The 16,441-nt window shown below is 41.5% G+C and overlaps 1 protein-coding gene across 2 annotated transcripts in view; it reads right to left on the minus strand.

The window, feature by feature from the left end:
* Positions 1 to 16,441, minus strand: part of TTC12 (tetratricopeptide repeat domain 12) — a 46,890-nt gene that overhangs the window by 18,673 nt on the left and 11,776 nt on the right. For both annotated transcript variants that reach the window (XM_037163143.2, XM_053670372.1), the window contains 4 exons: positions 11,324 to 11,383; positions 5,611 to 5,682; positions 1,451 to 1,511; positions 835 to 1,023 (listed from right to left, as the gene is read on the minus strand). In XM_037163143.2, the coding sequence (XP_037019038.2) occupies positions 835 to 1,023; positions 1,451 to 1,511; positions 5,611 to 5,682; positions 11,324 to 11,383 (382 nt within the window). The remainder of the gene's footprint in view (positions 1 to 834; positions 1,024 to 1,450; positions 1,512 to 5,610; positions 5,683 to 11,323; positions 11,384 to 16,441) is intronic.

The raw sequence follows: 16,441 nt of genomic DNA on the forward strand, positions 1-16,441 counted from the left end.
AAGCTGTTTCCATGCTTTACAGAGAAGCCTATAATTCCCAAGGAACTCCAGGAGGGAATATGTGAGCACCCCCAATATACAACAGCAGGAAGTCAGAGACTCCATCTACTTGTACCAACAACATCCTGTCACTGAGTCACAAAACGGTTTAAGCCCTTGTATCAATATTTACAAGAACTAGTAACAGAGAACAGTATGACTCTCATTAACAGGAGGAGATGGTGTTTGCTCTGAAACTGTTTACACCTCCTAAGCAACCATTAAATGTAACTGGGGAGAACCTTACAGTTGTTTATACTACAAAAATCCCACCTTCCACTTCCCTATGGTTAGGGATTTGTAGGGGAAGTGCAGGGTGTCTGGGTGTGCATGGGGTATATGCAGGGCATGTAAAGGGTGCGTGGCTATGTACAGGATATGTGGAGCGGGTTGAGGAGTATGTGCAGTATATGATATGGTGTGATATGTGTTATCTGTACATTATGGGTGTGCGAATGTGGTATATGTGATATGAGCAGTTATGATGTGAGTGCATGTTCTGTGTGTATGTGATGTAAGCATACATGGAACGAGTGCATGCTATGTATATGTTCTCTGTTACACTGCACACACATGGTGTTTATGGCATATATGTCACACACATGCATTCCCTGAGGAAAGGATGTAGCTGGGGTGGCGGTATTTTTCTTATGCACCTACATTATAGTATGTTTTCCTACATTATAGTATGTTTTCCATCAGTGTTTGTGGAAGGAAGGGAGTCTGTCATGAGGGCAGGCCTCTACACTCTGCCCCTTTACACCGGTAACATGCTCACACACGTCTCTGGCTTACAGTCCTTCATCATTTCAGTCAGGATTTCAATGCCCCCTGCATAGAACAATGGGTTCTGATCAGGCTTAGAAAGAGTCTCCAAGAGATTCTTGATCGTTATGGCTGTGTTTTTTCCTGAGTCCAGCAATTCATGGGCTTCCTTCTCTTGAAGGTCTGCTTTCTCCCGAAGATCTACTTGATTCAGGTAACCTAGCAAAACAGGGAGGGAAACAAAAAAACCAACCCTAACATCAGCATTACCATACAAGGGGTAACCTTTTTGAAGATGGAACGTTGAGAGGCATAATGCATTAAAACAATTCAAACTCATCTTCAGCAAGGAAAATTTTAGAAATAGCGTAGTCTGTACTCAGAACCTTAAAACAACTTGGGGGTACAAGAATAACATTATTCCCTGTCTAGAAGGCTCCAAAGGAGGATGGTGTAGAAAGGAGAAAGGCAAAAAGCTGAGTTAGAGAACAGAGGAAAGAGTCGCAGGGCAGCCTGTTAACGGAGGACTGGTTGGCAGGCATGGCTGTGGCTTTGCAGCCAGGTGCAGAGAAGGTATGGAAGGCAGTCCGAGGCCAGAGCACAAAGGGGAACTGAAATTCAAGTGAAGGATATTGAACATTCTCACCTTTCACCTGTGTCTGCAGCCGGGGGTTTATTTCTAAGATCTTCTGAAAACACTCTCTAGACTAGGAAAAAAAAAACAAGACCTTGACAAGTGGTTAGGGGGCAAGGTGGTGATAAGAAAGACACTGGGTATCCCAGGGCTTGGCTTCTTCGTTACTTCCTCCCTGCCTCCTGCTCTTTCTAGCACAGGAGGCAGGCATGGGAACACAGCATGTACTTGACAGTTTGTTTAGGCTTCCCTGGTTCAGTGAGGCAACAGGTATTATTTCAAGATTTATTTTTAAAAATGGTGTTGTCATATAGCCTGTGGTAGAAAATATCCAGTCCTAAATCCTTGGGGGGTCATGTCTAGCTGGGATAGGAATGATCATAAGGTAACGACAAAATCTAAATATGATATTTGCACTGGGAGAGAACAGGAGGCTACCAATCAGATGTGTCCTTAGGGAGTAAAGAAATAAAGAAAGTTCGAGACATTGTTGACAGAGGCTTGGGAACAGGTAATGAGGAGTGCCCACTTAAAGGTACAGGGTTGCAAAAAGAGCTGGTCATATGAGTCAGCTAGAAAACTTGAGAGTGAGGGGCTCTCACTGGGGAAATTGTTAGACAGTAAGTTTCTGGAAAACCAAAGAGTTTAGTTCATGGCACATGATGTTGGGTTTAGGGCAGTACTATCCTCAGGGATGTCTAGAACTTATAACCAGGCACCAAGAAAAAGGCAGGAAAAAAAATAAACAGTTCTGAGTTATCACATTAGGGAGGTCTAGAAGGTTAGGATTAAGAAATAAACTGAGGAAAAGCACTGTATTAATCAAAGAACAGTGCCTCAGGGCAGAAGATGCATATCAAACTGCTAGAGACTAAACGTTTGTGTCCCCTCAAAATTCCTATGTTGAAACCTAAACCCCAAGGTGCCGTATTAGAAGGTGGGGCCTGTAGGAGGTGATTAGGTCATGAGGATGGAGCTCTCATGAATGAGAGTAACGCCTCTGTGAAAGCGACCCCAGAGAGCTCACTCGCTCTTCTGGTTGTTTATGAACTGGAAAGCAGGTCCTTCCCAGACACCCAATCTGCGGTGTCTTCATCTTGGACTTCTCACACTCCAGAACTCTGAGAAATAAATGTCTGTGGTTTAAGCTCCTTGGTTTATTGTGTAGCAGCCCAAAAGGACTAAGACAGTGACCTTACATCAAACTTCTTTTTAACTCTAGATCTAATCTACCGGCAATTCCTGTTGGCTTCACGGTTGGTATATATCCAGAATCCCATCACTTCTCATCACCTCCATCATCACCACGCTGGTCCAAACTATCATCTCCTCACTCAGATAATTTGTTCCAATAGCCTTATAACTAGTTCTCTGTTCTTTTACTGCCATGCCAAAATATATTCTCAAGATAGCAGAGTCTGCCATTAAAACATGAGGCAGATAACTTCCCTCTTTACTCAAAGCCTTCTAATGGCTCTCAGCTGACTCAAAGTAAAATCCAAGGTCCTCCCAAAGCCAACAAAGTCCTTGGGGTTCAGTCCCCAACACACCCCATCACCTGCCTGACCTCACCTCTTATTCTCCTCCTTGCTTGCTCCATTCTAGCCATCTCTTCATCTGGACCACTCCATTATATATCCACATATCTTTTTTACCTTACTACCTCCTTTGCTTTAAAAAGGTCCTCCCTGACCACTCTATACCTTCACTGCTTCCTGATTTAGTTTTTCCAATAACACTATCACTACCCAACATATGACACGTCAATTTAATTTGTTATCTGTCTCCTAGCCACCCCTACCCAAAAATACGAGCTCAAATAAGTCAAATTTTTGTTTTGTTCATTACTGTATTCCTGTTGCCTAGAGCAGCGCCTGGGACATAGAAGGCATGCAATACACATATGATGAATGAAATAATTCAATGAATAAACGAGTGAATAGAATTTGGTTGAAAGAGGAAGACTGACTTTTTTTTACTTCTCGATTATTGATCTTATTATAATAAAACTACATTACTTTTGGAATTAAAATCCAACAAATAAAAGCATTAAAAATGTACAATAGGAGACAATATTTACAAAAATTTGTTTAAATTTATTGATTGTTGAGAGAGGAAGGGGGAGAGAGAGAGCACCTATTTGTTGTTTCACTTATATATGAATTCACTGCTTGATTCTTGTATGATGAGTCCTGATTAGGGACTGAACTGGCAACCTTGGCATATCAGGATGATGCCCTAACCAACTGAGCTACCCAGCCAAGGCAAAGGTAATTTCTTTTTAAAAATATAATATCACATAAATTGAAAGATATTCCATGCTCATGGATTGAAAGTCTTAATATTGTTAAGATGGCAATACTCCCCAAATTGATCTACAGATTCAATGTAATCTCCATCAAAATTCCATCTGGGTTCTTTGTAGAAATTGACAAGCTGATCCTGAAATTTGTATGGTAACCAAGAAACCCAGAATAACTAAAACAATCTTGAAAAGACAGAGCAAATTTAGAACACTGTTTCCCAATTCATTACTGACTGTGAAGCTCTAGGAATCAAGACAATGTGGTATAGGTATAAGAACAGACATACAGATCAATGGAACAAAACTGTGGGTTCAGAAATAAACACATGCATTTATGGTCAATTGATCTCTGACAAGGGTGCCAAAATCATTCAGTGGGAAACAGAATAGTATTTTGAAGAAAAGGTGATGGGTGACTTGATATCTACATATAAAAGTATGAACCTGGATGCCTTTCTTATACCATATACAGATATTAACTCAAAGTGGACCAGAGATCTAAACTTAAGAGCTAAAATCATAAAACTTTTAGAAGAAAGTAGAAATAAATCTTAGATTAGCAATGACACCAAAAGCATAAGCATTCAAAGAAAAACACAGGTAAATTTAGACTTCATCAAAATCAAAAATTTTTTCCTACTACAAATGACATCATCAAGAAAGTGAAAAGACAACACAGAGTAGTAAAAATATTTGCAAATCACTTATGCAATAAGGGACTTATATCCATAATACAAATATGGCAAAGGATCTGAAGAGACAGTTCTCCAAAGAACATATGAAAATGGCCAATAAGTACACAAAAAATGATCAATATCATTAGCAGTTAGGGAAATGCAAACCAAAACATCAATGAGATGCCACTTCACACCCACTAGGATGGCTATAATCAAAATGACAGATAATAACAAGTATTGCTATCTCTCCAGGATGTGCAGCAACTGGAACCATACACTGCTGGTAGGAATATAAAAATGGTGCAGTCACCTTGGAAAACAATGGGCAGTTCCTCGAAAGGCTAAACACGGAGTTAGCACGTGACTCAGCAGATCTACTCCTAGGTATCGTAAATGTCCACATAAAACCTTGCACGTGGTTGTTCATAATATAGCCCAAAGTGGAAATGACCCAAGTGCTCATCAACCGATGGGTAAATATGTGGTCTCTCCATACAGTGGAACATTATTCAGCAATAAAAGGAATGAAGTGCTGCGCCACAACATGGATGACCCTTGCAAACACACAAAAAATATACTGTATAATTCTACTTAGATGAAAAGTCTAGAATAGGCAAATGCGTAGAGACAAGAGCACATCAGTGGTTGTCTAGGGTTGAGGGTGGGGTGGAGGGATGAGGAGTATAGGGCTAAAGGGTATAGGGCTTTTGCAGGGAGTGACAAAAATGTTCTAAAATTGATTGTAGTGATGGTTTCACAACTCTGTGCATATACTAAAAACTGGTGAATTGTATATTTTGCATCGAAAAATTGTTTGGTATGTGAATTGTATTTCAATAAAGCTGCTGTTAACAATATATAGTACCTTGATGTGAATATATACCTGCATGATCATTTTTGGGTGATGAGATATAAGTAAGTTTTGTTTTAATCTTTTTGCTTTGCCTTTTCTCTTAAGAAATGCTTCTCCCAGGGCTCCGTGAACACTGGCAGAAGATACGGCAGAGTGGTTTCTACAGCAGGTGGGCTGTACTAGATGACCCTTAACATCCTTCCCAACTCTAAGATCTAAAGATTTACCCTGGAAAATACTACAAGGTGGATTATCTAATCAACTTGGGGGAGAGACAATCTGAAGCATAGCTCTGTGATTGATCAACCATTCTACTTACATTCCTTTATGAACTTACCACACTGTAGTTCTTTAGAGCCAGGTGGGCTTTTCCCATGTGGAAATAGGCTTTTGTGCATTTTTCATCACACTGCATAAAAGATGATGACTAATTAGACATTTCAGATGATCTGGAGTCGCCAGCACTTCTGTAACGGCCTAGTTAATAGAGTGAAGGACAAGCTGTTCTCAGGACAGCTCCTAGACTTGACAACTGAAACTTTTCCATGCATCTGTGACCAGACTAATTGCCTGCAAGGAGCCTGAATACACAGGAAGGTTCTCTATCAAGCTGATTAACGGTACTTGTCAGTTTTCCTTTCCATTTAATGACAGTCAGGAAGCCAGAAACCCTTAGTTTAGAAGAACTCGTGACCTTGGCGAGACATAAGAATTACCTGAGATGCTTATAAAACTTCTGAGAGCCAGGCTGAACCCCACACCACTTAAACTGTACATATTTAGGGCTCAGGCATCAATATTTTTTGAACTCTCCAGGTGATTTAAATATGCAGCCAAGTTTGAGAACCACTGCTTTATTAGAAGACAGTACAATTTATTCTGGGTAAATGCTATTACACCTCAGTAGGCCTGGGAAGTCCCTCCCCCGAAATAAACTACAACATATATACTGGAAGCTTGTACTCTTATCATTTAAGGTCAGAAGGGATGCCTTCAAAGGGCAGGACTGAAACCTAGGGCCAAGGCTAAACCATGTGCACAGGGACTCTGCACCTGCCTGCTCCTAACTATTATAACTCCAGAGGGAACAACTAGGCCAGAAATACAAACTATCATTTAAAACATCCAATTAAGTAATTGAATCCCTTTTAGGTGCAAGGCACTGCACCGAGTCAGATGCCCTTCAGAAGTTTCGATTTAAAGAGGTTAAGCATGAAGCTCAGGAGTCTAAAAAGCCCTGGGCGAACCCCTGGCGTGCCTCTCACCTCTGGTGAGAGTGGGATGCTGGCCAGGCCGCCTGACTCTCCTGATGCTCATATTCTTCAAAGGAATAATTATCTTCAGTGGAAAGTGAAGATAATTATAGTGTCTCTCTCCCTCTCAGGCTGTTGTGAGGAAGAAACACTTGTAAAACATTAGTTCAGTGTCTGTAATATGCTATCAATGGCTGTTGCTGCAGTTACAATAGCAATCCATTTCAGAACCAAAAATGATGTAAAGAAGAGCTAAATAACAATAGAAGAAGTAGCAATAATTGTTATTGGAGAGTCCTTTATAGATGCATGAATTTTCATAAATATCATTCCCTGATTTGTTGCTAAGTGAATGGAAGTATAATAGTAATGATAGCATGTTAGTGCTTAGTACTTCCCATAGGGTTTAAATACATTACTTCATACAAACCTTATAACAACTCTACAAGTACAGTTATTAACCCTATTTTACAGGTGAGGAAACTAAAGACTGGAGAAGTTCAAGGTCACAAAGATGCTAAATGAAAGAGCTAGGATTTAAAATCTGGCCACTTGATTCCAGGCCCCAAAGGCTTAAAAATTACACAAAAACTCTTTCAGCAAAGTGCTATTTGCAGTTCAGTAGAAGGAAGTGCACTCTGAAGAAATGTAGCCTAACAAAGAGCATGCAAAGAGGAGGGATCAGAGCTGGATCTTGAATGATATGGAGGTAAAGAGAGGAGGATGAAGGGAGAATGGGGTGAGCAAGGTCCAGAGGTTGAAGAGGACAAGGGGCTTCAGTGGACAGTCCAAAACAAGGAGCAAGGGTGAGGCAGGGGGAAGATCAGGCTGGAAGGGGTGAGCCAGGCAGTGCGCCCACCTAAAGGCCTTGAGTACCAGACTAGAGGAGGATAGATCTGTGGCCGTGGGTAGGAAAATTGGTCTGGAGGCAGTGTGCAGAACTGACTGGAGGGGGGAAAGGTAGAGAGATAAGGGAGGAGACCAAAAAATCACTTCAAATGAGGGGCTAACAAGCGATGTCCTAGTGACAGTGGGAGTGAAAGTGCAGATGCCAGAGCTCTGTTGAAGAGAGAATTGAGCAGCATCAACTAACAATAAATGGTAAGGGGGAAGGAGGATGTCAAGTCAGAAGTTTAGAGTTCAGATGCCTGGAAGACATCATGTGCCATTAGCAGAAAGAGGCAGGTCAGGTCAGGCCAGGTTGGGTGGGAAGATGAACAGTTTGTTTCAGATGATGCTCAGACACACAGATGAAAACCTGCAGCCCTGGGAGATTAGGTCTGAGAGCCATATGCAGAGATGAGGGTTGAACCTATGGGAGGAAACAAGTTTTGAGGGAGAAACTGCAGGGTGAAGAAAGGCAGGGAGAAAAGGACTGAACCCTGGAGACTTCAGAGTGGGGAATAGAGGAAGTGGGAAAGGCATGGTCAAGGAAAAAGAGAGAACTGTAGTACTGCAGCTCATGAGAGCCCATGTTTGCAGAACCAGGTCACAGCAGGGAAAAGCAGCCTGGCCCCTGGGCCCCTGGGCCCCCGAGCCTGGTCCTGCCTTCTGTGGGTCTGTGTGATGGGGTATTGTTGCGACTAACTTCCTCAGGCAATGAGACAGAAGACTGCTAACGAATTTTTTCCCTTTTCTTCTCTGATTATGTGTTGACCCCCACCAGGATTATCTCAGGTGAATCCCATTCCCCCTTGACAGGAATCCTGCCTTCAGAAGATATGTTGCATTGTGCTTGGAAAGTGACTGACCCCCATGGAAACCAGCTTTGCTGCCTTTATCTTCCCTGACAAGGAACATCAGTCTTGAAATACCATCACGTGGGCATGTCTCTGCCAATTCCCAAGTGTCAAAAATCTTAAATTGGTATGAAAGTACTAATACTATTAATAATGGAGTGCCACAGACACTCACTATTGATATATTACTTTTAAAGAGAATGGAACTTTTTAATTCACAGCTCTGATGTAGAGCCAACCAATATCAGCTTTTAGAACTCCTTATACATTTTTTCCATTCTTCCAAGTGTTTACCCAAACATCTTCAACTGGGAGCCTCGCTGGGCATTTAACAAGGTTGGCTGCTGAGTGTCAGGGTTTTTTAATGTCAGCTCTGTTGGGCCTGCTTTGCCTGGGTTTCACTGTTAATTACATTGTGTTTCCATTAACACTTGGGAACAGACCAATGTGCTATCCTGAATCAGCATGGTGGTGTGATTTCCTCTTTGGTCCTTTTCAGATTGGAAAAGATACCCCTGGAAGTCCCAAGAGGTGACTTCATTTTCCTTCTGAGGAGACAACTAGCCAGGGATTGTGGGGTTTAAGGTTTCAGTGAAGAGGCTGTTTTAGTAGATGGTCAGAGCACCAGCTGAACCATCTACTAGACCAACATTAGCCATGTGATCCTGCACAGGTTACTTAATTAACCTCCAAGGCTAGGTTTCCATGTCAGAAAAATAAAGATAACAGTGGTATTGAGCATAGAACAGAACGATGTGAGGCTCAAATGAGACAGCCCATTGCCACAAGCAGCAAATGGTGGTCTCTGCTGTTATTGCTGGGGTCATTGTCCCTCTCTTCTCTTACAGAATGCTGATAGAAAAATAAATCATGACCCAATAAAGTGACAAAGAAGGTTAGCAGATCTATGCTGGATCTGGGAAGACCCCATGTCTTCAGCTTTGGGCAGTTCCTACAACATAAAGACTGTGACGATACCACGGGACAAGATTTGCTACCATACGTTCTAAGGGATAAAGAAATCAAGTGTGCCAGATTGCTGTAGACCACCCTGTCTGGTTCTAGGGATTGTATCTCAACCCCTTGTGGCTAAGGGCTAGGGATAACCTTTGGAATGCTAGCCGCAGGAGATAAAGCTTGTCTCTGGTAGAAAACACTGCCGCAGTTTCCTCTCCCTGTCCCCAAAGCATGGTTGGAAGTCAATGATGGGTAAGACCCCTCACAGAGGAGGGGCAAACTAGGCCAGACACGACCACTTGGGGGGCCTTCATGGAAGGACTCAGGGGGCTGCAACAAAGAGCAATGGACTCTCTCCCCCCAGCTTTGAGAAGCCTAAGTCCCCATGTTCTCTGGGAGAAGCACTTCCTGGCTCTAACCCCCTTAAGCCTGAATACCTGATGGGGAGAGGTGCAGCTCCTTGCCTTGCTAGAGCATGTACTGGGGAAAAAATCTGGCATCACAAAGACTTGCTGATAAACCTGTGAAATCTGCTCTGCTAAGAGTGCTTTCATTCATATGTTAAGGGTTCAAGCAAGAAACCCTAAAACTCTGTTCTTGACAGACTCTGACTCATACTAAGCCCTCAGATTTCTTTGAAATGTTATGTCTGATCCTTGCCACCCTATATTCCTGTGTATTAGAACCCAATAAAAGACCCTAGAGGAGGAGGCTTGAGGCCTTTTTCTCCTCGGAGAAACTGGCCGCTGCTGGCCTTTTTCCCCTGAGAAACTGGCCACTGTTCACAGCCTTTTCCTCTGAAAAAATGGCCACTTCTCCTCCCCAAGCAGATCACATCATGTCTCAGTCATATTTACTCTCATCCATGGCACACGGGGGGACTTTCGAGGAAAGTCGCCCCCACACTGGATGGCAGCTTTGGAGGATCCCAGTGTTTCCTAACAATTATTAGCAAGGTCAATTTCTAATTCATTCCTGTTTCCCTGGCTTACCCTCGTAATAAAAAATAAGGAAGTGGGTGTGGCCGATATGCTGCTGTCGGAATGTGCTCAGGTCTTGAGCCATGTGCTTCTTTGCCTGGGGCAGGTGTGCCACACTGGGGAGTCAAGTCACAAGAGAAATCTGGAACAGTCTCCTGGCACTTCAATTTTGCTTGATTGTGTTATTTAAAATAATATGAATATATTAAGATAAGCAGATAAATTTTATAGCATGCAATGCAAAATGCACAAAAAGTTTTAAGATAAAACACATGTCTAAAAAGAAATCCCCTGCTCTCTGCTTCTGCACCCTCTGGGGGCCCATGCTCCTGCTGTTAACAACTCTCTGGTGAAGAAGTGTGAGAAGCTTTTTTTTTTTTTCCAGTTAAAGCCTCTGTGACAGAATAGTTCAGGGAACGTGGATTACGGGCTATTTAAATATTTAGGCACCTGAAATAATGTCCCTAAGAAGTGATCATGACATTTATTTTTTTAAAACTCTTCTAATATTTCCAACAGTTCTTATTTGTCCCAACCTTTAATTGTCTAATTTGGTAAATTTCAGACACTTTGATAAATATCAAGCACAACATTATGCTATCTGCTTGAAGCCTGACTAGTATTTAGGCTGACCAATAGGAATTCTTTTTTCTACAAGAATTTTGTAGCATCCTCTGCAAATAGGGGATGCTATACCACATCTCTAAGATATTAGAGCTAGAGAAGTAAAGCACAAACTGACGAGAAAGAATGACCTTGCAGAGATAGGCTCCCATTGGCTCTAGAAAGAGAAGGAGGCATTACCATTATCACATGAAGCAAAGTTCTGATAACACAATAGCAAAGGATAAGCTGTTGGAATATAAACCATGAAAAACCAATATTAACAGCAGCTTCTCTGGAGTACTGACTAAGGAGCATATATTTTTTTTATATTATCATAACCCTCAAACAATTCTATTCTATCAATATTACAGATGAAGAATTGAGGCTCTGCATACAGCGCCTATACCCTTTCCCACCATGATACATCAGCAGCTCCTCTCTATTCACTTCAGGACTGAAGCATCTTGCCTGAGCAAGCCCAGCTCCATCATGTGGAAGAAGAAATACTTTCTTACCTTCAGAGCCCAGTCACAATCCACTACCGCCTTCTGGTAGTCCCCAAGTTTTATGTAGGCCTGTAATGACACAAACAGCTGCTATGCACATACAACTCAGTAGCAAGCAGTCTTTTTTAAAAAGATTGTATTTATTTATCTTTAGAAGAGAAGGGGAGGAAAGAGGGAGAGAAATATCAATGCATGGTTGCCTCTTGTGTGTCCTCCCGCTGGGAGCTGGTCTTCAACCCAGGCATATGCCCTGACTGGGAATCAAACCGTGATCCTTTGGTTCTCAGGCCTGAGCTCAATCCACTGTGCTACACCAGCCAGGGTGTAAGCAGTCTTTATTTAACACAGAAAGAGCAGTCCTATGGTGATGAGAAGTAACTGGTCCCTACCAGTATCAGTCAGGGTCCCAGCAGGTCACAGACAGCATACTCATACTCAGGTAACAAAGAAAGTTTAATAAAGGGACTATTTACAAGGTGAGGGCAGGGCTTAAGAAAACCAGCAGGAATGTACCAGAACCCTAGGGCTAGCAACAGTGAAGAGCCATCACCATTGCTATAACTGCAGGGGCAGAAAAAGGAGCAACAGACAAAATAGAAGCGGGCAGCTTTGTGAAAAGTGCTGCCTAATGGGAGCTGTGGCTTTTACTACGGCCAAAGCTGAGAGAGTAAAAAGCCTAATGTCACTGTCCTCCTTCCTTCTGATCTCATTGGCTGAACCCAAATGGAAGCTATAAAGCAGGGAGGTTAAGGGGCCAGTCCACAGACTTCATTCCTCAGGGCACAGAGCAGAGCAGGATCTGGAGCAGTGAAAGATAATACACAGCACACTAAACACATCTACAAAGAAAGAGATAGCTTCTAGAGTCTACACCCCTGTGAATATTCTAGGAGGAAACCAAATGATAAAGGGAACAAAAATATAATAACAAGTACTGGCGATAATGTAAGAAAACTGGAGCCCTCATACACAGCTAGTGGGAATGTAAGGTGATACAACCATTTTGGAAGACACCTGTTCCTCAAAAGACTAACTGTTACCTGTTGTGCCAGTTAGGTGCAGCTCCCATATGATCTAGTAGTGCTCCTCCTGAGTGTACCCAAGAGGGCTGTAAACGTATGTTCACAAAAAAAACTTGTGCACCAATGCTCCTAGCAGTATTAGTCAAGAAACAGAAACAATCTAAATACCCATCAACTCATGAACGGATAAATAAAATGTGGTATATCCAATATAATAGTATATTACTCAGAAATAAAAAGGAATGAAGTATTGATACACATTACAACATGGATGAACCTTGAAAAGATTATGTGAAAGAAGCCGGACACAAAGAAGCCGGGTAAAATATTATGCGATTTCACTTATATAAAATGCCCAAAATTCACAGATGTATAGGGATAGAAGGTACGGTCAGTCTTTGAATAACATAATTTTGTTCAGTGTCATTTTGTTATATTGGTGAGATGCCATAGGAACTTAAGTTATTTAAATCAATTACCCTATGGTGAACTGGTTTCATTATACATTGTTTTGCTTAAAGTTGCAAAACCTGAACATACCGTAGATTAGTAGTTGCCTAGGGCGAGGAGGGGGCTGGGGGGAACTGCCGAAAGGGTTTCTGGGAGGATGGAATTGTTGAGTGTGGCGAAGGCTGCACAACTCTATGAACACACTACACACCAGTGAACTGCATATTTAAATGGGGGAATTGTATGATGACTATATTTCAATAAGGATGTTATCAACAAAAGGTAAAGTTCATCTTTCCTTGTAAGCACAGCAAGAAGAAAGAGATACAAGAAATGAGCTGACATTCAAGAGTTAGACCATCACAACAAGCCCTTGGTACTCTTTTGGGACCCCCTAGAATTGGGGAAAATATGGAAAATCAAGAATTGACTCAGAATTCTGTGATCTACTCAAACTAAACCAAATTTAGCTCACTTAAGAGTTTCAAAGAATTAGTAGCATGTAAACAAACAAAAGACTGTCTAACAGCAAGCACAATGGCTATTATATACCCTCTGTATTAATTACTAGACACAACAGGTGGTCAATAAATTCTTATCAAGTTTCACTAAGTAGACTTTAAGTGCTCTTCTTTTGGAAAGTTCCTCACAAGCAGCAGTAATCACCCCACTACAAGAAAGGAAAACCAGGCACCAGGAGAAAAAGTGATTTTCCAGAGTCCTGTCAGTCACCGCTAGTTCAGCCCATACTCCAGGTAGGTGTGCCCATAATCAGAACTGTCCCTGGGCACTGTCACATTCTTACCAATAAATCTGATGAGGTATTTCCATGGGCAAGCCAATTATAGGGTCAGTGTTATGACTCATACGGAATGCCGGCATTCAACCGAAGTGAGTAGGGAACAGGCAATAGCCAGCTAATGAATTCCTGCAGTGCACCTCTTTGCATCCATAGAAAAGAAGCTGCTATGTAGTGCTTTCATTAACTTGGATTCTGTACTAATTGAAGTGGACAACTTCGAGCTTTCTGTTCTATAAGGAACCATTTTTTCCTCTAGGCTTGGGGCTTGCATTTGAAAGTCAGGGGATGTAAGAGGTAGCATCCTTCTAGACAACTGTAGCATGATTTCATGACATCGCTATTCGGGATACATACAGACTCTGAAAAGGCTTAAATGGACTTAAACAATTTCTCTACCACCTTTTCCTTTTCTTTTGTTCTTTTTAAAGCCTGATTCAACACCCTGTAACTTCCTCATTCTCTTTTGCTTTTCCACACTTTAAGAACTACTTTTTCCAAGTGATTTATCTAAATTACACCAGCAATCTACTGATCATAACATTAGCTCCAGGGGAAAAACAAAGTGACAAAAGGGCAGGTTTTCTCTCCAGCAAGAAGAAACACTCTATTCACAGGGTCCTCATTAAGTGTTCACTGCATGCAAACAAGGAGGCATTTAAAAAACAGTCAATGATTGTACAACCACTATGGAAAACAGTATGGAATTTTCTCAGAAAACTAAAAATGGATCTGCCTTTTGACCCAGCAATTCCACTGCTAAGATTATACCCTAAGAACCCTGAAACACCAATCCAAAAGAATCTATGCATCCCAATATTCATAGCAGCACAATTTATAATAGCCAAGTGTTTGTTGGAAGCAACCTGGGTGCCCATCAGTAAATGAATGGACTCAAAAACTATGGTACATTTACACAATGGAATTCTATGCAGCAGAAAAAAAGAAGGAGCTCCTGCCCTTTGCAATAGCATGGATAGAACTGGAAAGCATTATGCTGAGTGAAATAAGCCAGGCAGTGAAAGACAGATACTATATGATCTCACCTTTAACAGGAAGCTAAACAACAAAACAAACAAGCAAGCAAAACCTAACCAAAGACACTGAAATAGAGAACAGGCTGACAGTGACCAGAGGGGAGAGAGGAGGGAATTTCAGGGGGAAAGGGGAAGGGTTTATAGGAACAAGTATAAAGGACACATGGATGAAAACTGGGGGTGGGTGGAAATGGGAGGAAGCAGGGAGGGCTGGGTGGGTGGGCTGGGATGGGAGTAAAAGAAAACTGTAGTTGAACAACAATTAAATTTTTAAAAATAGTCAATGATTTAAATGACTTGTAACACCAGGCAGCACATTTTGCATTTGTCTCCAAATAAGCTTTCTCTGGGGAAGCTGGCAGGAACTGCTTTCCCAGAGCTTTTACTTATTTTTATCTACAGTCATTCCTGATGTGGTTCTCCAGAAGTAATCAAGATGCTGTTTAAACTTAAATACAGTAAAAATGTAACTAATTTATATAAACCAGGGTATATACTATCTGAATTAGATTTGTCTGAATTATGTAATATTTGAAAAGCAATTCAATTTCACTACTTTCAAATAACTTTAGAGTAACTAGACTGAACAAGAATCAGTAGGCAACTGTTTCAGTGATAAATAAAGTGGAACTATAATTACTGATAAATTTAGTGATAAATTAAAAGGAATTATTATATTAATTGGTTATGTTTAAGTGTTTCTTTTGAAGTGTCAACAGAAACTTAAATCCCAAATGGACTTCTTGTGTGTCCAGTGTTACATAATTTAACAGGGATTTATGGAACAGCTGCTATACAACAAGCATTAGGGGACAAGCATATGTCAGTTTTTGCTCTCAAAAAGTTTATGATCTTGTCAGGGTGGTAAAGTGTACACTGCTAAGTCAATCTTTGGCCATTTTGTTTACCAGCTGCTTCTTTATAACAAATTTTCTCCACAAACAGGCTGTGGTTAAGTGACGTCTCAACTCTAGTCTAACTCCAGCTGCCAAACTAATGAGGTAATATGGTGCTTGGGCGCATCTATCATTAAGTTGCAGTCCCTTCCCAAACTTTTTGGCCTCCTAAGGCCTCTACATACCACAGCAGGACATTCTTAACCTTGAGTTACAGAAATTGGGGCTGACCAGGGCTCTTCCTCTTGTAAGTGTCCCTCTCACACACGGGTCCTGCTGATACATCAGATAATCACGTCCACGAATCCGTCAGTTTTCCAGACCTGAGCAACAGAGTTCTACCACACACAAACTGGAGTACTCATCAAAGGTGATAGGTGACATTTTTGTTTCAACTGAGAATTATCAACCTAGTCCTTTCAATTAAGTAGTAGATAATAAACATCTGGGTGATAGTTTTTACCTCACATTTCAGGAAACTGAGCTCACCTGTGATAAAAATAAAATTAAAAACTGACTCAGTGGATTGAGCGCGGGCCTGTGAACCAGAGTATTGAGGTTCGATTCCCAGTCAGGGCACATGCCTGGGTTGCAGGCCAGTTCCCAGCAGGGGACACATGGGAGGCAACCACACATTGATGTTTCTCTCCCACTCTTTCTCCTTCCCTTCCCCTCTCTTGAAAAATAAATAAAGAAAATATAAAAAAAAACTGAGGCATCAGGGATTTTAGAAACTCAGAAGTGGCTCTAAACTATCAGCTATCCAGTCTACCCCAGTTGCAGAATCTTAATTCTAATCCAAGGGGATTGAGACAATGAGTAAGAAACTAACAGAAGAGGAGTCCTCGATTTTACCATGAGAAGAGAGGCTGGACAAATCCAGTGGTGGCAGAGTCCCAAGACCGCACAGGTCATTTTATTCC

This window comes from Artibeus jamaicensis, unplaced genomic scaffold (assembly GCF_021234435.1).
Source record: "Artibeus jamaicensis isolate MK-2021 breed Jamaican fruit bat unplaced genomic scaffold, CSHL_Jam_final contig_585, whole genome shotgun sequence".
NCBI classification, from domain to species: domain Eukaryota; kingdom Metazoa; phylum Chordata; class Mammalia; order Chiroptera; family Phyllostomidae; genus Artibeus; species Artibeus jamaicensis.